This window comes from Triticum dicoccoides, chromosome 4B (assembly GCF_002162155.2).
Source record: "Triticum dicoccoides isolate Atlit2015 ecotype Zavitan chromosome 4B, WEW_v2.0, whole genome shotgun sequence".
Lineage (NCBI taxonomy): Eukaryota > Viridiplantae > Streptophyta > Magnoliopsida > Poales > Poaceae > Triticum > Triticum dicoccoides.
Genome location: NC_041387.1, coordinates 580179118 through 580200788, shown reverse-complemented (window position 1 = coordinate 580200788; position 21671 = coordinate 580179118). Strand labels below are relative to the sequence as shown.

Here is a 21671-nt window from a genome sequence, read left to right as displayed (position 1 = left end):
TCTCGGGCAAGTAACATACCAATGACAAAGGGAACAACGTATGTTGTTATGCGGTTTGACCGATAAAGATCTTCGTAGAATATGTAGGAGAAAATATGAGCATCCAAGTTCCGCTATTGATTATTGACTAGAAACGTGTCTGGTCATGTCTACATAGTTATCGAACCCGTAGGGTCCGCGCGCTTAAAGTTTGATGATGATTATATTATGAGTTTATGTGTTTTGATGTACCAAAGGTTGTTCGGAGTCCCGGATGTGATCACAGACATGACGAGGAGTCTCGAAATGGTCGAGACATAAAGATTGATATATTGGACGACTATGTTCGAACACTGGAATGGTTTCGGGGAGTATCGGGCATATACCGGAGTACCGGGGGGTTACCGAAACCCCCCGGGGAGACTAATGGGCCTATTGGGCCCTAGTGGAGAAGAGGAGGGGTGGACAAGGGCAGCTGCGTGCCCCCTCCCTCCCCCCAGTCCGAATTGGACAAGGAGGGGGGCGACGCCCCCTTTCCTCCCCCCCTCTCTCCCTCCCTCTCCTCTCCTACTCCCACTTGGAAGGGGGGAGTCCTACTCCCGGTGGGAGTAGGACTCCTTATGGGGCACGCCTAGGGTGGCCGGGCCCCTCCCCCTCCTCCACTCCTTTATATACAGGGAGGGGCACCCCTTGGAGACACAACAATTGATCCCTTGGATCTCTTTGCCGTGTGAGGTGCCCCCCTCCACCATAATCCACCTCGATAATATCGTAGCGGTGCTTAGGCGAAGCCCTGCGTCGGTAGGACATCATAATCGTCACCACACCGTCGTGCTGACGGAACTCTCCCTCAAAGGTTTATTAGATCAGAGTTCGAGGGACGTCATCGAGTTGAACGTGTGCAGAACTCGGAGGTGTCTTGCGTTCGGTACTTGATCGGTCGGATCGTGAAGACGTACGACTACATCAACCATGTTGTGCTAATGCTTCCGCTTTCGGTCTACGAGGGTACGTGGACACACTCTCCCCTCTCGTTGCTATGCATCACCATGATCTTGCGTGTGCATAAGAATTTTTTTGAAATTACTATGTTCCCCAACAATAAAAACACCTACTTTTTTTCACTAGCATGCTAGTAGGCGAAGAAGGAAAAATCAAATCAAAGAACTGCTGCGTCCGGATGGTACGTTGACAGATAATGTGATGGAGATGGAGACTATGGCAATGTCGTTTTACAAAAATCTTTACACGTCAGAAGGTGTAGCAAATATGGGGCTGGTCCTGGATACTATTCCATGCAAAGTTACTGATTTAATGAATGATTCATTGCACGCTCCATGCAAAGAGGAGGAGGTGAAAATAGCTCTTTTTCAAATGTTCCCGATGAAGGCCCCAGGCCCAGATGGATACCCAGCTCATTTCTTTCAGCATCACTGGGAGGTTTGTGGTAATGAAGTGACAAATGCAGTGCTAAGGATAGTGGAGGGTACAGAATCAACAACATGCATTAATGAAACAGTCCTTGTGTTAATACCAAAGGTAAAAAATCCCACCTTATTAGCTCTGTTCAGACCGATTAGCCTTTGCAACATGCTCTACAAAATTGCTTCAAAAGTGATTGCTAACCGTCTTAAAGTGATTTTGCCTGATATAATATCTGAAGAGCAGTCAGCCTTTGTCCCTGGACGTTTGATAACTAATAACATTATCACTGCTTATGAGTGTCTCCATTTTATGAAGAGGAACAAATCAAAGAAGCACCGGTCATTTGCACTCAAGCTTGACATGATGAAAGCATATGACAGGGTCGAGTGGCCCTATCTGAGGGCGGTGATGATGAAACTAGGCTTCACGGAAAGGTGGGTAAATATAGTTAGGAACTTAGTCACTTTGGTTAAGTTCTCGGTGCTTTTCAATGGGAATAAGTTGGAGGAGTTTGAACCATCAAGAGGGATCAGACAAGGGGACCCAATCAGCCCTTATTTGTTCTTGCTTGCAGCAGAGGGCCTGTAGTGCTTGTTAAAATCCAAGAGTGAGTCATTGATAACCCACAAGTGTAGGGGATCGCAACAGCTTTCGAGGGTAGAGTATTCAACCCAAATTTATTGATTCGACACAAGGGGAGCCAAAGAATATTCTTAAGTATTAGCAGTTGAGTTGTCAATTCAACCACACCTGGATAACTTAGTATCTGCAACAAAGTATTTAGTAGCAAGTAGTATGATAGTAATGGTAACAGTGGCAAAAGTGAAGATAGCAGTTTTGTAGTAGTTGTAACAATAGCAACGGAAAAGTAAATAAGCGAAGCACAATATGTGAAAAGCTCGTAGGCATTGGATCAGTGATGGATAATTATGTCGGATGCAATTCCTCATGTAATAGCTATAACATAGGGTGACACAGAACTAGCTCCAGTTCATCAATGTAATGTAGGCATGTATTCCGAATATAGTCATACGTGCTTATGGAAAAGAACTTGCATGACATCTTTTGTCCTACCCTCCCGTGGCGATGAGGTCCTAGTGGAAACTAAGGGATATTAAGGCCTCCTTTTAATAGAGTACCGGACCAAAGCATTAACACATAGTGAATACATGAACTCCTCAAACTACGGTCATCACCGAGAATTATCCCGATTATTGTCGCTTCGGGGTTGTCAGATCATAACACATAATAGGTGACTATAGACTTGCAAGATAGGATCAAGAACTCACATATATTCATGAAAACATAATAGGTTCAGATCTGAAATCATGGCACTCGGGCCCTAGTGACAAGCATTAAGCATAGCAAAGTCATAGCAACATCAATCTCAGAACATAGTGGATACTAGGGATCAAACCCTAACAAAACTAACTTGATTACATGGTAAATCTCATCCAACCCATCACCGTCCAGCAAGCCTACGATGGAATTACTCACGCACAGCGGTGAGCATCATGAAATTGGTGATGGAGGATCGTTGATGATGACGACGGCGACGAATTCCCCTCTCCGAAGCCCCGAATGGACTCCAGATCAGCCCTCCCGAGAGAGATTAGGGCTTGGCGGCGGCTCCGTATTTTAAAACTCGATGAAACTTTCTCTCTTATTTTTTTCTCCGCAAAACAGAATATATGGAGTTGGAGTTGAGGTCGGTGGAGCATCAGGGGGCCCACGAGATAGGGGGCACGCCTAGGGGGGAGGGCACGCCCCCACCCTCGTATATAGGGTGTGGGCCTCCTGGCCTTGATTCTTTCGCCAGTATTTTTTATATTTTCCAAAAGTTATCTCCGTGGATTTTCAGGTTATTCCGAGAACTTTTGTTTTCTGCACAATAAACAACACCATGGCAATTCTGCTGAAAACAGCCTCAGTCCGGGTTAGTTTCATTCAAATCATGCAAGCTAGAGTCCAAAACAAGGGCAAAAGTGTTTGGAAAAGTAGATACGTTGAAGACGTATCAACTCCTCCAAGCTTAAACCTTTGCTTGTCCTCAAGAAATTCAGTTGATAAACTGAAAGTGATAAAGAAAAACTTTTACAAACTCTATTTGCTCTTGTTGTTATAAATATGTAAAGCCAGCATTCAAGTTTTCAGCAAAGATTATGAACTAACCATATTTACAATAACACTTAGGTCTCATATTTACTCATATCAATGGCATAATCATCTAGTGAGCAATAATAATAAAACTCGGATGACAACACTTTCTCAAAACAATCATAATATGGTAATCAAGATGATATCTCGCTAGCCCTTTCTGAGACTGCAAAACATAAATGCAGAGCACCTTTAAAGATCAAGGACTGACTAAACATTGTAATTCATGGTAAAAGAGATCTAGTCAAGTCATACCCAATATAAACTAATAGTAATGAATGCAAATGACAGTGTGCTCTCTAGTGGGTGCTTTTTAATAAGAAGGTGATGACTCAACATAAAAGTAAATAGATAGGCCCTTCGCAGAGGGAAGCAGGGATTTGTACAGGTGCCAGAGCTCGATTTTAAAATAGAGATGAATAACATTTTGAGCGACATACTTTCACTGTCAATGCAACAACTATGAGATGGCGATATCTTCCATGCTACATACATTATAGGCAGTTCCCAAACAGAATGGTAAAAGTTTATACTCCCCCACCACCAACAAGCATCAATCCATGGCTTGCTCGAAACAATGAGTGCCTCCAACTAACAACAGCCCTGGGGGAGTTTTGATTAATTATTTTGATTTGCTTTGATCTTTTGGATCATGGGACTGGGCATCCCGGTTACCAGCCATTTTCTCGTGAATGAGGAGCGGAGTCCACTCCTCTTGAGAATAACCCACCTAGCATGGAAGATACAGACAGCCCTAGTTGAAACATGAGATGCTCGAGAATACAAAACAGAATTTCATTTGAAGGTTTGGAGTTTGGCACATACAAATTTACTTGGAACGGCAGGTAGATACCGCATATAGGAAGGTATGGTGGACTCATATGGAATAACTTTGGGGTTCATGGAGTTTGGATGCACAAGCAGTATTCCCGCTTAGTACAGGTGAAGGCTAGCAAAAAACTGGGAAGCAACCAACTGAGAGAGCGACAACAGTCATGAACATGCATTAAAATTAATTTACACCAAGTACAAGCATGAGTAGGATATAATCCACCATGAACATTAATATCATGAAGGCTATGTTGATTTGTTTCAACTACATTCATGAACATGTGCCAAGTCGAGTCACTCAATTCATTCAAAGGAGGATACCATCCCATCATACCACATCATAATCATTTTAATAGCATGTTCGCACGCAAGGTAAACCATTATAACTCATAGCTAATTAAGCATGGCACAAGCAACTATAATCTCTAAATGTCATTGCAAATATGTTTACTTCGTAATAGGCTGAATCAGGAATGATGAACCCATCATATTTACAAAAACAAAAGAGGCCGAGTTCATACCAGGTTTTCTCATCTCAATCAGTCCATCATATATCGTCATTATTGCCTTTCACTTGCACGACCGAACTGTGTGTATAATAATAATAGTACACATGCATTGGACTAAGTTAGAATCTACAAGCATTCAATTCAAGAGAGAAGACAAAGTAATATGGGCTCTAAGTTAAATCAACAATCATGCATATGAGAGCCACTAAACATTTTCATTATGGTCTTCTACTCTCGACCCCCAAAGGAAAGAAAAGAAATAAAACTATTTACACGGGAAAGATCCCAACAAGTAAAAGAAGAACGAGAAATCTTTTTGGGTTTTCATTTTAATTACTACTACAAGCATGGAAATTAAACTAACTAATTTTTTTGGTTTTTCTTAAGGTTTATCAAACACACAAGAAGAAAGCTAGAAAAAGAAAATAAACTAGCAAGGATAATACAGTGAAAGACTATGAGCATCGACAACTGGAATAGTGTGTGAACACGAATGTAAAGTCGGTGAGAAATACGTACTCCCCAAGCTTAGGCTTTTGGACTAAGTTGGTCTATTGCCAAGGACCGCGGCTACTCTCCCCGGTGTACTGAGGGGTGTCATCAGGACACCACTGACTAGCGATCTCCTCCGGATCCCACAGATAAGATGATGGACGATAAGGGTCCAGTGGAGGTTCCGGCTCAGGCTCTGGAGCGGATGCCCGTCCTTGATGAGCGTACACCGCTTCCGGCGAGACAAGGTAATTAACTGTAGTCAAATCAAACAACAAAGGCGCAGGAAGGATCATAATCTCAAGTTATACAAGAGCATCTTATCATCATTGTGAATAATAAACTCATGTGCTACCATGCTCCTGTAATCTAAAGGGGAAAGAGGCAACTTTGTCTCCTCTTTCTCATTGTGCCTAATAGGTATCTCAAAATGTTTAGCAAGGCGTGCAGCATAGATACCTCCAAAGATGGGGCCTTTTGTACGGTTCAGGCTTAGCCGTTTAGCAATAACGACACCCATACTAAAACTATTATCACCAAACAAGGCATGGAACAAAATAATAATATCAGGAACATTGAAGTTCCCACTATTTCCACGACCAATTAAGCATCGACTATCAAATATGGCAAAGTAGCGTAAAACAGGAAAGTGTATGCTAGAGACTTTTGCCTCGGAACCCTTCTTTGACTCCTCTACATCGATAGTATTAACAAAGCCATCCACATCTTTACGATGGGGTTCATCTAATCTGACCTCAAAGGGTATTCTACATACCGTGCAAAAATTACGTAAAGACATTTCCTTGAATTCATCATATAAATGAAATGATACTGATGGAGGTGAATTCTTAGGATAATAATAAAAGTTTTGCACGAAAGTATTGGTGAGTAAGAGATACTGATCGATCTGGTCGTGGAGGAAGTCGGTGAGGCCTGCATTTTCAATCAAAGAATACAAGTCTTCATAAATCCCGGCTTCTCTCAAGAAATTATCACAAGGCCATTCACACGGCCGTACTTCCGCTACACGAGGAAGATTATACTTGGCATTTTCCTTCTCTTTAGCTTGTTTATCCTGGGAGCCTTGGCTAGAAGAGCCCCTCAAAAATCTCCTTATCATTTTCTGAAAATTTCTAAAAAATTTAGTAACTTCAAAATAAAAGTGAATAAAACTAAAAACGATTGGTAGCAACTACTCCTACAAGTGCCTAGAGCCTATATCATGCATTAGAATTACTTGGGACCTCATAAATTTGACATGCAAGCTCAAGAACAGGGTCACCTATGCAGCAAAAATTTGCAATGAATAAAGCACTAGAACAAAAACTAATTGGACCAATGGAGGAGTCACATACCAAGCAACAATCTCCCAAAGCGGTTTTGTGAATGGAGCTTTGAGCAAGGAGATCGAAAATCGCAGCAAAATGAGCTAGAACTCGTGCTTGAGCTGGATGGGGATTTTTTGAGAGGAAGATGGAGTGTGTGTGTGCAGGAATAAGTGGAGGGGGGCCACCGTGGGCCCACGAGACAGGGGGGCGCACCCAGGGGGTGTGGGCGCGCCCTCCACCCTCGTGGCCAGGTGCTTGCCCCCCTGCAGTGTTTTAAGTGCCTAAAATCCTCAAATATTCCATAAAAATTCATACTAAATTTGTAGGGCATTTGGAGCACTTTTATTTTCGGGATATTTTTTATTGCACGGATAATTCAGAAAACAAACAGATAATACTATTTTTGCTTTATTTATTCTAAATAACAGAAAGTAAAAAGAGGGTACAGAAGGTTGTGCCTTGTAGTTTCATCCATCTCATGATCATCAAAATGAATCCACTAACAAGGTTGATCAAGTCTTATTAACAAACTCATTCCGAATAACACGGAACCGAAGAAATTTCGAATAACACTAGGTTACCTCAACAGGGATATGAACATCCCCAACAATAAGAATATCATACTTTTTCTTGACAGTAGGAAGAGGAAATTCAAAACCTCCAATAATAATACTTGGAACTTTTCCAATAGAATTGATGCTATGAACTTGAGGTTGTTTCCTCGGAAAGTGTACCGTATGCTCATTACCATTAACATGAAAAGTGACATTGCCTTTGTTGCAATCAATAACAGCCCATGCAGTATTCAAAAATGGTCTACCAAGGATAATCGACATACTATCGTCCTCGGGAATATCAATAATAACAAAGTCCGTTAAGATAATGACATTTGCAACCACAACAGGCACATCCTCACAAATACCAACAAGTATAGCAGTTGATTTATCAGCCATTTGCAAAGATATTTCAGTAGGTGTCAACTTATTCAATTCAAGTCTACGATATAAAGAGAGAGGCATAACACTAACACCGGCTCCAAGATCACCTAAAGCAGTTTTAACATAGTTTCTTTTAATGGAGCATGGTATAGTTGGTACCCCGGGATCTCCAAGTTTCTTTGGTATTCCACCCTTAAAAGTATAATTAGCAAGCATGGTGGAAATTTCAGCTTCCGGTATCTTTCTTTTATTTGTAATGATATCCTTCATGTACTTAGCATAAGGATTTACTTTAAGCATATCAGTTAAGCGCATATGTAAGAAGATAGGTATAATCATTTCAGTAAAGCGCTCAAAATCCTCATCATCCTTTGTCTTGGATGGTTTAGGAGGAAAGGGCATGGGTTTTTGAACCCATGGTTCTCTCTCTATTGTGCTTCCTAGCAACAAAATCTCTCTTATCATAACATTGATTCTTTGATTGTGGGTTATCAAGATCAACAGCAGGTTCAATCTCTACATCATTATTTTTGCTAGGTTGAGCATCAACATGGACATTATCATTAACATTATCACTAGGTTCATGTTCATCACCTGATTGTGTTTCAGCATCAGAAATAGAAATGTCATTGGGATTCTCAGGTGTGTCTACAACAGGTTCACTAGAAGCATGCAAAGTCCTATTGTTTTTCTTTTTCTTCTTTTTGGAAGAACTAGGTGCCTCAAAATTATTTCTCTGAGAATCTTGCTCGATTCTCTTAGGGTGGCCTTCAGGATACAAAGGTTCCTGAGTTATTCTACCAGTTCTAATAGCCACCCTAACAGCAAAGTCATGTTTATTATTTAATTCATCGAGCAAATCACTCTGAGCTTTAAGTACTTGCTCAGCTTGAGTGGTAACCATAGAAGCATATTTGCTAATGAGTTCAAGTTCACCTTTAACTCTAGCCATATAATCACTCAAGCGTCCTATCTCGAAAGCATTATTCTTTAATTCTTTACCAACATAAGCATTAAAACTTTCTTGTCTAGCCATAAAGTCGTCAAATTCATCTAAGCATGGGCTATGAAATTTAGTAGAGGGAATTTCAACTTTATCATATCTATAGAGAGTTACCTCTACTACATGTGTCAGGTTATCAAGACAATGTGTTTCTTCAACAGGCAGTATATTAAGACCATGTATTTCTTCAATAGGTGGTAAATTCTTAACATCTTCAGCTTTAATACCTTTTTCTTTCATTGATTTCTTTGCCTCTTGCATATCTTCAGGACTGAGAAATAGAACATCCCTCTTCTTCGGAGTTGGTTTAGGAATAGGCTCAGGAGTTGTCTCAATTGGCTCAGGAATTGGCTCAGGAATTGGCTCAGGAAGAGTCCAATTATTTTCATTAGTCAACATATTATTCAATAGTAATTCAGCTTGGTCGACTATTCTTTCCCTGAAAACACAACCAACACAACTATCCAAGTAGTCCTTGGAAGCATCGGTTAGTCCATTATAAAAGATATCAAGTATTTCATTTTTCTTAAGAGGATGATCAGGCAAAGCATTAAGTAATCGGAGATTCCCCAAGCTTGTGGGAGACTCTCTTCTTTGATTTGCACAAAATTATATATTTCCCGCAAGGCAGCTTGTTTCTTATGAGCAGGGAAATATTTAGCAGAGAAGTAATAAATCATATCCTGGGGACTACGCACACAACCAGGATCAAGAGAATTAAACCAAGTTTTAGCATCACCCTTTAATGAGAACGGAAATATCTTAAGGATATAATAATAGCGAGACTTCTCATCATTAGTAAACAGGGTGGCTATATCATTTAACTTGGTAAGATGTGCCACAACAGTTTCAGATTCATAGCCATAAAAAGGATCAGATTCAACCAAAGTAATTATTTCAGGATCAACAGAGAATTCATAATCCTTATCAGTAACACAGATAGGTGAAGTAGCAAAAGCGGGGTCAGGTTTCATTCTAGCATTAAGGGATTCTTCTTCCATTTAGCTAATAACTTCTTAAGATCATATATATCTTTGGAAGCAAAAATAGCTCTAGCAGCTTCCTCATCCATAACATAACCCTCAGGAACAACATGCAATTCATAATCAGGGGGAGAACTTTTATCATCACTATCATTAATAATATCAGCATTAATAATTTCATTCTCTCTAACCCTAGCAAGTTGTTCATCAAGAAATTCACCTAATGGCACAGTAGTATCACTCACAGAAGTAGTTTCATCATAAGTATCATGCATAGCAGAAGTGGCATCATCAATAACATGCGACATATCAGAATTCATAGCAGTAGCAGGTTTAGGTGTCGAAAGCTTACTCAAAACAGAAGGAGAATCTAGTGCAGAGCTAGATGAAAGTTCCTTACCTCCCCTCGTAGTTGAGGGAAAAATCTTGGTTCTTTCGTCTTTCAAGTTCCTCATAGTGATCAACAGATACAAATCCCAAGTCACTCAAAGAATAGAGCTATGCTCCCCGGCAACGGCGCCAGAAATTAGTCTTGATAACCCAAAAGTGTAGGGGATCGCAACAGCTTTCGAGGGTAGGGTATTCAACCCAAATTTATTGATTCGACACAAGGGGAGCCAAAAAATATTCTTAAGTATTAGCAGTTGAGTTGTCAATTCAACCACACCTGGATAACTTAGTATCTGCAACAAAGTATTTAGTAGCAAGTAGTATGATAGTAATGGTAACAGTGGCAAAAGTAAAGATAACAGTTTTGTATTAGTTGTAACAGTAGCAACAGAAAAGTAAATAAGCGAAGCACAATATGTGAAAAGCTCATAGGCATTGGATCAGTGATGGATAATTATGTCGAATGCGATTCCTCATGTAATAGCTATAACATAGGGTGACACAGAACTAGCTCCAGTTCATCAATGTAATGTAGGCATGTATTCCGAATATAGTCATACGTGCTTATGGAAAAGAACTTGCATGACATCTTTTGTCCTACCCTCCCGTGGCAGCGGGGTCCTAGTGGAAACTAAGGGATATTAAGGCCTCCTTTTAATAGAGTACCGGACTAAAGCATTAACACATAGTGAATACATGAACTCCTCAAACTAAGGTCATCACCGAGAAGTATCTGGATTATTGTCACGTTGGGGTTGTCAGATCATAACACATAATAGGTGACTATAGACTTGCAAGATAGGATCAAGAACTCACATATATTCACGAAAACATAATAGGTTCAGATCTGAAATCATGACACTCAGGCCCTAGTGACAAGCATTAAGCATAGCAAAGTCATAGCAACATCAATCTCAGAACATAGTGGATACTAGGGATCAAACCCTAACAAAACTAACTTGATTACATGGTAAATCTCATCCAACCCATCACCGTCCAGCAAGCCTACGATGGAATTACTCACGCACGGCGGTGAGCATCATGAAATTGGTGATGGAGGATGGTTGATGATGACGACGATGACGAATCCCCCTCTCTGGAGCCCCGAACGGACTCCAGATCATCCCTCCCGAGAGAGATTAGGGCTTGGCGGCGGCTCCGTATCGTAAAACGCGATGAAACTTTCTCTCTAATTTTTTTCTCCACGAAACGGAATATATGGAGTTGGAGTTGAGGTCAGTGGAGCATCAGGGGGCCCACGAGACAGGGGGGCGCGCCCTGGGGGGGAGGGCGCGCCCCCACCCTCATGGATAGGGTGTGGGCCCCCTGGCCTTGATTATTTTTTATATTTTCCAAAAGTTATCTCCGTGGATTTTCAGGTCATTCCGAGAACTTTCGTTTTCTGCACAATAAACAACACCATGGCAGTTCTGCTCAAAACAGCGTCAGTTCGGGCTAGTTTCATTCAAATCATGCAAGTTAGAGTCCAAAACAAGGGCAAAAGTGTTTGGAAAAGTAGATACGTTGGAGACGTATCAGTCATCCAATCTGAGTGGTTTACAAGTGGCACCTACGGCGCCCCGGGTAAGTCACTTGTTATTTGCTGATGACAACCTGCTGTTTTGTAAGGCGAGTAGTGCTGGTGCTGAAGAGGTGAACCTGGTACTGAATAGTTACTATGAAGCTTCGGGCCAATGGATTAACTTTGCGAAATCTTCTATCTATTTCAGTAAGGGTGTCCCTGATAGCACCCGGGAAGTGATCAAAGACTCTCTCAATGTTCCAAATGAAACACTCAATGAGAAGTATCTGGGTATGCCATCTGACATAGGAAATTCCAAAAATGGGGCTTTCAAATATTTGAAGGATCATTTGTGGAGCAAAGTGCAAGGTTGGCTAGAGAATACTATGTCAACCGCTGGTAAAGAGGTGTTGGTTAAAGCAGTGGCACAAGTTGTTCCGGTCTTCTCTATGTCTTGCTTCAAGTTACCGAGGGGATTGTGGGAACACCTTAATATGCTCATAAGTAAATTCTGGTGGGGCTCTAAGGATGAGAGAAAACCTCATTGGGTCTCATGGAAGTCTATGACAGAGCCAAAAGGTATGTGAGGGCTCGGGTTTAAGGATTTCGAGCTCTTTAACTTATCTATGCTGGCACGCCAAGCGTGGAGACTCCTTCAGAATCCTGAAACCCTCAGTGCACGCATCCTGAAATGCGTCTACTTCCCGGACACAGATATACTGCAGGCAAACCTGGGCGGCCACCCAAGTCAGGTATGGCGGGCAATAGTTGAAGGTCGAGATGTGCTAAAGCAAGGTATCATTCGCCGCATAGGCAATGGGGAAACTACCAACATTTGGGCAGATACCTGGATACCGAGGGACGAGATGATGCGCCCGTACGGATGCCGGGTGACCAACCCACCAACCCGGGTGGCGGAGCTGATTGACAACACCAATGCCACATGGGATGCCCAACGCGTCAACCAGGTATTCATGGCAATGGATGCTAAGACCATCTTAAGCATTCCTTTATGCACACACAACACTGATGACTTCTGGAGCTGGAACTTTGAAAGGAACGGTGTTTTCTCGGTCAAGTCAGCATATCGCATGCTAGTAGAAACCAGAAGGCGTCGGAAGGCCTGATTGGAAAACACATCAGGCTCTTCAACGACAGTAGTAGAAGAAGGATCGTGGAAAACATTATGGAGCACAAAGGTACCAGGGAAAGTGAAAATGTTCCTATGGCGATTATCAAGACAGTTCGTCCCAACAGAAGATGTTCGAGCTCATAGACATATGTCAGACAGCTCGGCTTGCGGGATGTGTGGAGTCGCTGCTAAACTGTACATCATCCCGATGTGTGTGGGCGTTGGTTGATGATGATCTTGCCCAAGCTCTTGTTGCTACCACCGAACCAAAAGCCAAGCTATGGCTTTTAACACTTATGGAATCCCTTTCACATGATCAGTTTTGCTGCTAGCGGTCACGTTATGGGCAATATGGACTGCCCGTCGGAAGGCAATTCACGAAGGGATTTTTCAAACCCCACAAGCCACCACTGAATTTGTCAGGAGATTTATAGCTGATCTCGAGGTGCTGGAAAACAAGGAACCCACAGCGAGAGGCGGCCTCCCTGCTCCACCTGCGGGTTGGTTCAAAATTCACGTTGACGCCAATGTCAGAGCTGGGAGGGGAGGATCAACCGCTGCGATCTGTAGGGATTAACAAGGCAACTACCTGGGGAGCTTAGCGCTGGTCATTGCTGGAGTGGACGACCCAACGATTTTGGAGACAATTGCATGCCGAGAAGCGCTTGCCCTAGCTGAAGACCTCAACCTGAATAATGTGATCATCGCCTCCGACGCTAAGCAAGTGGTTAGTGATATCTCAAAATCACACATGGGCAGAAACACTGCAATTATTCAAGAGATTAGAAGTAGAGCTTCTTCTTTCGTTTGTAATTTTATGTTTGAAGGTCGTGCGGCTAATAGAGATGCACATAAACTTGCCAAGTATTCACTCTCACTAGGGCCGGGGCGCCACATCTGGTTAGGCCAACCCCAGGCTCCGGCTTGTATCCCACGCTTTGTGGACTTTGATGAATAAATTGGCTTCACCCCTAAAAAAAAGCTATACCACCATAAGCCCCTCAAAAAAAAAGCTATATACCACCATAAGGACCCCTTAAAAAAACTATACGATGAGAACACAGATGCGAATGTTTTCCTACAAAACAACTGTGCATGGATCACTAAAAAAAAGGATAGCTCTACAAGGCAATACGATAACGAGAACACAGATGAAATGTGCGAGTCAGACTAAATTTTCGCTGGACGTGCATAGATGTGAGCATTATTATTTGAACACGGATCAAATGGATGCCTGCTTTGCTTTGTATCAGCAAGGTTTTCTTCAGTCAATTACCATGGACCACTAGACCGATGGTACAAAGATGAAAGATGAGAGGAGGAGTTGCTTAATTATGAACAATCCTGAGCTCGCGGTAATGTTATCACACAGGACACGTCGTTCGTTGCCCTTGTTATGGAGTGGACATAGTGCAAGATATACACATCCTCGCAGTCGCAGACAACTGGAAAAAGAAACTATCTTTCTGTGCTGCCTCTTTTTCCCTATCTGATGATGGTGATCTCTGTGATACAACGTATGGCTTGACAGTGAAAGGCACCTATGCATTGCAAACCACGATAATGGTAAAAAAAATGTTACACAGCGTAACATGCTCATACTCCGGTTCTTCATGCTGCTACGGCTACAGGTCTTTTGCTGGTCTTGATTCCTTTGATAGCTGCATATTTACAAGAGGAAATCAATATTTAAAAAACTTTACACGGTACATGATCAAAAACAGATGCCGCTGGAAGGAGCCATACCTTCAGCGTAGTCTTTAGCTCCGAAGACCGCAGAACCAGCAACAAGGGCATTCGCTCCAGCTTCAATGACCTGTCATTTGGTAGAGTGAAGGGGGAACAACAAAATCAGTACCTAGCTGGATAAAATTGCTAGCCTAGGATTGTGACACGGGCACATCCACATAGGAGAGGGCACAAGGAAAATGATGCCATGGAAAAATCAGAATAGAAATTAGTGGTGAGACAATAACAGAGGAGAAAACAAGGTCACCTTGTAGGCGTTTTTGGGACTGACTCCGCCATCAACCTCGATCCAGGGGTTCACTCCCTAAAATATTACGAAATTGGGTTTGAACATTTTAAACACCAGCGCATGATAACACCTACAAGAACATAAGGGATATATACCTTCTCTTCGCATAATTTTCTCAAATCGGCAATTTTCTTTACTTGACTCTCAATAAAACTCTGCCCACCAAAACCAGGATTGACTGACATAATCAATACCAGATCAACAGCTGCACAGGCAAACAAATGCAATAGCTTGTCAGCTGTCAGTACATGGTGAATGCTCAAGATAATCATGAAAGATGGTATATGTCTTGTTCAGTCTAGTTATAAACTACAGAGATGTTTACTTGTCGAGCATAAGACACAGTTAGAAACGCAAACTAAGTTTTACTGCAATTAGTCTTATCCAAGGCATAACACCGTTACATGGAAATATGTAAAAAAGGTGCAGAGTCTATGTTACACTAAGAAAGCCTTGGAACTTTCACTTTGAATCCCATTAATTAATCTTATCCAAGGAACACCATGTGAGTACATGTGGGTAGTCACAAGATGGTCATGTAATAAAAATTGTCACAAAGTCCCACCAGAAGCAGTACAATTTTCATCCCAACTAAAATGCTACTATGGTTATGCTTACGCTGATGAAAGTAAAGCATGATGAGTAGCTAAATAGTATCTACAGAATCACATGCATACCCTGAATAAATTTTTCACCAGTCCTTCATCAGTCGTCATTCTAGTGTAAATACTACTCCCTCCGTCCCATAATATAAGAGTGTTTTCGACACTAGTCTAGTGTCAAAAGCGCTCTTATATTATGGGATGGAGGGAGTAATATGGTACCATCAATTGATTTTCCAAACCTTAAGCACATCCCAAGAAACCATCAGTATTGGAGAGAGAAGGATTCTTACATTCAAGTACATATTCTATCGCACTGAGTGGGGTCCCGGGGTTCAAGACAACTCCAGCCTTTGCTCCTAGACTTTTAATCTGGCAAAATATACGAGATGAATACAATTGCTCTGGATATTTCCATGACATTAAAATTACTCACAAGCACCAGCCATTTAGTTTTAGCTCAGAAAAATGAATATGGTATTAGGTGAAACTACAGTTAGGCAGATGACAGGCATCAAGGCATATTACAGCCCTTACCACCACATTATGTGACTTACGTAGCTGGCTGCTGATGGTTACTTGACAAGGTACAAATAAACCATTCTCGCTAGGATATTAAAAGATCTAAAAAGAACTTGGTGTGCAAAGTGGTCCTACATTACAGTGCATCAAAGAATGTATCAGTTGTAGGTGTAATACTAAAACACTAGCAAGTAGAATATATGCTCCTCCCACAATAGTAGCCTAGTGATAATCCAGCATATATAATGCAAAAACATCATTCAATTCATAAGGGATTCGCACTTCACACATGAACAGAAAATACAGCATTATTGTCAGGTACAACACTGATTGGTACTAACTGTACAACTATAGCAAACCTATAAACAGTAGTAAAAATTAAGTAGCAAAAAAGAATATCAGAAATGGAAATAGAATAAAAAAGACAGTTGAAGTTGTTCACATTCAACTCTATTATCTGAAGTATTAACATGTGGATTGACATCTAGAGAATGTTTACCTGGTCGACTGTTCGGTGCAGATGGATGGTTGCTGTTTGCTCACAGTGGACGCTAACAATATCAGCACCTGCCTTGATAAAATCTGGAATTCGCTGCTCAGGTTCCACAATCATCTGTAATTAAAAATCACAAACGCCATAATAAGAAGGATTAATGGGGGTGAGACTACAGCACACAAACACTGAGAACTTCACTCGGGATTCTCATTAAGTACCAGATGCACATCCAATGGAAGATCAGTCACTGGACGCAGAGCATCAACAATCAATGGTCCAATCGTGATGTTTGGCACAAAGCGACCGTCCATGACATCAACATGAATCCAGTCACATCCTGCCACCTCCACAGCTTTTACCTAGTAATATTAAAACTCTGTCACAAGATGAGTGTGAACTATGATTTTAACAAACTGCAGTGACATCCTGCAAGATAATTTGTATCATGCTGGTGTTGGTTCATAGAGCCAATTCACCATACCAAGCTATGAGACCGATAGTACCCTAGATCATTCTTCCAGACATTCATAATTCATGTTCAGTGGAGTGATCAAGTCAGAGCTTTGTGGTGCGGTGGATGTTAGTATGTCGACAGACCTGTTCACCAAGCTTGGCGAAGTTTGCAGAGAGAATGGAAGGGGACACAATGATGTCGCTCTTGGAGAAACTGTCGACCCTTGATGCCTTCACTTGGAATAGCTTCCTGGAAACCATGAATAAAACAAAGTCTAGAATTCAGAACTGAACGAGACGACACCCAAACAGATATTGTAGTCATCAGCAGGTGAGCTGACTAGAAACTTTGTCTTGCCCCTTCCCTTGTTAACAGGCAACACGAAGAGAGACCGCTTAAGGAATGACAGAGACATGCGTTCAGCTTAAGCTTATGCAAACATGATCTAGCATCATTTTCAGAGTACAGAATCCCCATCTATGAATTGGCGACTCTAGCATATACGGTTTCACTGACGAGACGGGAAAACGTTGAGTCAACTGGTTGCTACACAAGCACACACACACACACACACACACACACACACACACACACACACACACACACACACACACACACACACAGCTAAGATGGAACAGACATCCTCAATGCTATCCCCAAACTGGAACCCTTTCTTCAGAGGCTCATGACACAGAACCAACCTCTAGCTGCCGTGCCTGCGATGACGAGCTAATTTGGTGCTACCGTGCAGGAGTGGCCCGATCCCCGGGGTCGTCGAGCTCGGACCAGCGCAACCAATTCCGGAAACATACTGCAGCGCGGGCGACGGTGTAGCCCATTTCCACCCGCACAGGCTCTGTTGCTCGGTGCCATCGGTTTGGTCAGGACAAGGAGCTCGAGATTGCTGCCGAGCCGAACGGGGATCCAGTCGCCAGCGCGAGGCGTATTATTACCTGCCCACCTACCTCGCGGTGCGGGCGCCGATACAGCAAGGAGGGGAAAAGGCCTTGACGTGGCGTGGCGGGGCGGGGAAGCGGACGGCGTACCTGGACGAGGAGAAGCCGGCGCGGCGGCGGGCGCCGAGGGAGGCGGCGCGCGGGTAGCCGAGGCTGGAGCAGAGCGAGGAGGAGGGCGACGCCATCTGTACTGTGCGTGTCCACCAACCAAAACTCTCTCTCTCTCGCTGCCGCTCTGCCTCTGGCGGAATGGAAGGAAGCGCTGGCCGATTTGGTGGGGGCTACGCGCGCGCGCCTACGAGAGGGGCAGGGGGGGAGGGGGGAATCGCCGGGCGCAGCCGCAGCCTCCGTTTCGTTATCTGCTCGCTGACCCCATAGCCACACAGAATTCGCAGCGCCTTTCCGGGGTCGGGGGCTTCCTTTCCTCGGCGCGGCACGCTCCGTCGGTTCGGGGGGATTGTTTTGGTTGGTGGCCGCGGGCTGGCGGCCGAGCCGAGCCAACGACCGCCGTTTCGTCGCCTACCTGACGAGATTTGCCCCCTGGATGTGTCATGCGTGTGTGTGCCGTGCGCCTGTGCCGCGCACGATACCGCATCGGCACGAAATGGACAGAAATGGCACCCCGGATCTCGCAGCGGCATCTATTTCTTTCCTGGTCTGCCAATTTTTACAGCCCATGAAACTGGAGTACCGGTTTCCGTCTGTACTATCAGTACAGGCAACACACGCTCACAGCCATCGTAAAGGTTTTCGCCCGGTTTTCCTTCCATCGTAAAGGTTTTCACCCAGTTTTCCTCTAATAAACCGATCGGCCTCTCCTGCTAACTTTCAAAAAAAAAAAAAACCGGTCACAACCAAAATGTCCAAATCCAATTTATCTTCTTCTTTTTTCCATGGGAGACGGAACAGACGTCTAATTTCTCGGTTCTATATGATGATCAAAACAAAGACACGCTACCGTTTTCCCCTTTTATTTTGATATAGGAACGGGGCGTCCTACATACTGAAAGGTAGCAACACATAATCAACCATCACTCATCTCAGAGAGCACCCACGCTCCTGGCAAAGACCATCACTAAAGTTCGCCATGGGATTATGCGAATCAAACTAAAGTCTATGTAGATTACTGCTCGCAAAGAGAAGGCAGCGGAATACAAAGCGATATCTGGTGATTTCCATTGCACTAAGATGTCCTGCCACGGCTTCGTGCGCAAAGCCGGTGTTTATGAGCTGGAGTCGCCGGCGTTCCCTTTTTCTCCGCTGCAGCAGTAGAAGTGGGGCAGCTTCACTCGCCCGCAGCACCTGAAAAGCGCAAAATCATATCCAGTCAGTCACGCCCTTCTCAACATACCACAGCAGGGGCATGTAGATGTAACTTGCTTGTGGCACTGAAAAATGCTCATTACTGGTGTTCACTGGATTCATTTTCTATGTTCCGCATTCCCGAACGGTGACGTAGAACAATGGCATGAAGATAGTTGCATGAAAAGAAATATTACTAGCACAGATCAAAGGACAACAAATCTGGAACTGAGATGAGGTAGGCAGTTTCTGAATCCTCTTGGAAGAACTGATATGATGTTGTAATGCTGTAAATGTCAAACATCACGTGGCCTACTGTCTGAACTTATGAAATTCTGAAGGTGCCTGAAATTCTGTGGCTCCACTAAAACCTAAACTTTCCAGCTACTGCCTAATGGTAGCATTACATTCTAGAGGAAATATCTTTCTTATATGCCACTGAGAGCTTGTGAAATGTCAAATGTCCATGACATCCAAGTTTGCCTATTTGTGTATTTGTACCACTGGAAACATGTGGCTTCAATGACCTATGCTACTTTCAGCGATCAATGTGGGGGAAAGATAAAAATACCCTGGTTCTACACCACTTCCACTACAAAAATATGAGATCCTATTATAGACTTATCTGGATTTGGACTGTAAAAGTGGTAGCAAAAATGCATACGTTGGTCTTCTCTGTGTTGCATTAAAAGGAACATCAGTGCCATATGTTTTTCCGACAGAAAATATAACATACACAAACTCAAAGTGGCATATAAGATATTCTCTCTACATTCGAAAAAGGTAATTGTATCACTAAAAGACAGGTTTTACATCTAACCAGTCTAACAGTTGTTTAACTAAGTAGTAAAACAATCAGAATCAAGAATACTGTTACACAAGGAAATGTGATATTTGTTTTTATACAACAATGATTCATTACAAAGTTAGCGAGAACACAACAAATTAGAAGCGTCGACAAGCATATCTCAAGTTCTAACTGTACCTGCAACGGACAATTACTGGAACAGGCTTCAGGGCTCTGGGTCCATTTCTCAAACCCCTCTTATATTTTGAGATCTGAAACGCACAAGAAAGAATGAGGGCAGCAATGGTGATTATGTACAAGGACAACAAGCAGAAACCAAAGAACAATCTGTCTGAAGAACACATAGATAGCAGGCCAAAATATGACATCCCAATAAGTAGTGTTGAGGGTGTGGGATTGTAGGCTCTCCATATGTTGGTAATATGAATATCAATTCGTTCATCACATTCTGGCAAATTTGCATGTACATGAATGAAAAAATGTGTTTGACTACTAGAACTCATGTCTTCAAACATCAGTATAAACAACATACCCCTGAATAAGACTTTGTGCTCTAACTGAAATTGACTTAAAAGCCAAACACTATATCTATCACTGAACTACCAAGTACTCCCTCCGTCCGGAAATACTTGTCATCAAAATGAATAAAAGGGGATGTATCTAGATGTATATTAGTTCTAGATACATCTCTTTTTATCCATTTTGATGACAAGTATTTGCAGACGGAGGGAGTAATCAACAAGCAGGTGACCTGCACCATAATCCTATAAACTATGTTCCACTGGTGAAACATTTCGACATGTCTCACTTTCCAGTTTCTACGCACCAGGCATTTCACCGAACACCTAGAGTGCATCCTCTTAGAATCTTAGTACTACGTTACAGCAATCGCAAAGAGATCACCGAAACCAGAGCACGCACATGTAAATGACAAGCATAACACGGATAAAACGGGGGGATAAGCCACGAGACCTTCTTCTTGGGGACGGCCATGAGTTCCATCGCGGGGGCGATGGCAGCGCCGAGGCAGGGGAGCACGAGGGACTGAGCCTCGGGGAGAGGAGCGGGGGGAGGGGCTGGCATGATGGTGAGTCCAGACGGCATGCGAGGCAGCGCCACCGCCGATGCCGCTCGCCGGAGCCAACCCGCCGCCGCCATGGATCGCCTTCGGGGTTCGGGGAGTAGGTGTTTGGAAGGGGGGTTTCGGCGAGGTCAGGAGGAGAGTGAGAGAGGCGCCGATCTGGCCGTCCAGTTTTATCCGGGGGATCGGATCGGATCATCGGATGGTTAGCGACAGAAAATTTGTTTTAAATTAAAGGTTCGCCATCGTTTTCTCTAATCCAATCCAATAATTTTAATTTTTATCAGTTTAGTAATGTTATACGTTTGGGTTCCTTTGCTCGGCTGGTTAGAGTATCCGTCTAATAAACGGAAGGTCATGGGTTCAATCCCCATCACAAACCAACCTGTGTTTGGATAGTTAGAGGGACTATGGTATTCCCAGCCATCAGGGTTCAAATCCTGATGCTCGCATTTATTTCTGGATTTATTTTAGGATTTCTGGCGATGCGCATTCAGTGGGAGGAGACGTTTCCGTCGACGACGAGGTGCCTACGCTGACTTCATAAATTTCAAGATGATATGCCGGCTCAGTCTTTCAGATGTGCTCATAGGGGTAGGATGTGCGTGTGTGCGTTCATAGGGGTGAATGTATGCGCTTGTATCTGTACTGATGTTCAAAAAAGGGGTTCAATCTCCATCGGGACCAATTTTTAATTTTATATTGAACGGCAATCTATTTTTA

The 21671-nt window shown here is 43.0% G+C and overlaps 2 protein-coding genes across 2 annotated transcripts; both read right to left on the bottom strand.

The window, feature by feature from the left end:
• Positions 1 to 13994: 13994 nt before the first annotated feature.
• On the bottom strand, positions 13995 to 18035 carry LOC119291547 (ribulose-phosphate 3-epimerase, chloroplastic). Its single transcript, XM_037570322.1, has 9 exons — positions 17848 to 18035; positions 16945 to 17050; positions 16566 to 16706; positions 16351 to 16464; positions 15623 to 15701; positions 14823 to 14932; positions 14686 to 14742; positions 14436 to 14505; positions 13995 to 14350 (listed from the first exon to the last, which is right to left on the bottom strand). Exons 1-9 carry the CDS (start codon positions 17940 to 17942, stop codon positions 14301 to 14303), a joined length of 822 nt encoding a protein of 273 aa, XP_037426219.1. The 5' UTR covers positions 17943 to 18035; the 3' UTR covers positions 13995 to 14300.
• Positions 18036 to 18619: 584 nt separating this feature from the next.
• On the bottom strand, positions 18620 to 21103 carry LOC119291546. Its single transcript, XM_037570321.1, has 3 exons — positions 20840 to 21103; positions 20045 to 20118; positions 18620 to 19059 (listed from the first exon to the last, which is right to left on the bottom strand). The coding sequence occupies exons 1-3, from the start codon at positions 21023 to 21025 to the stop codon at positions 18981 to 18983; spliced, it is 339 nt and encodes a 112-aa protein (XP_037426218.1). The 5' UTR covers positions 21026 to 21103; the 3' UTR covers positions 18620 to 18980.
• Positions 21104 to 21671: the final 568 nt, after the last annotated feature.

Excerpts from the sequence above, each read along its gene's own strand:
- LOC119291547 (XM_037570322.1), bottom strand. The coding sequence starts at position 17,942 with ATGGCGTCGCCCTCCTCCTCGCTCTGCTCCAGCCTCGGCTACCCGCGC. Across the intron at positions 16,707-16,944 it reads TCGCCAAGCTTGGTGAACAG|GTAAAAGCTGTGGAGGTGGC; the intron begins GTCTGTCGACAT and ends TAATATTACTAG. Across the intron at positions 15,702-16,350 it reads TGCACCGAACAGTCGACCAG|ATTAAAAGTCTAGGAGCAAA; the intron begins GTAAACATTCTC and ends ATATTTTGCCAG.
- LOC119291546 (XM_037570321.1), bottom strand. The coding sequence starts at position 21,025 with ATGGCGGCGGCGGGTTGGCTCCGGCGAGCGGCATCGGCGGTGGCGCTG. Across the intron at positions 20,119-20,839 it reads TGGCCGTCCCCAAGAAGAAG|ATCTCAAAATATAAGAGGGG; the intron begins GTCTCGTGGCTT and ends TGTGCGTTTCAG. Across the intron at positions 19,060-20,044 it reads CCAGTAATTGTCCGTTGCAG|GTGCTGCGGGCGAGTGAAGC; the intron begins GTACAGTTAGAA and ends TGCGCTTTTCAG.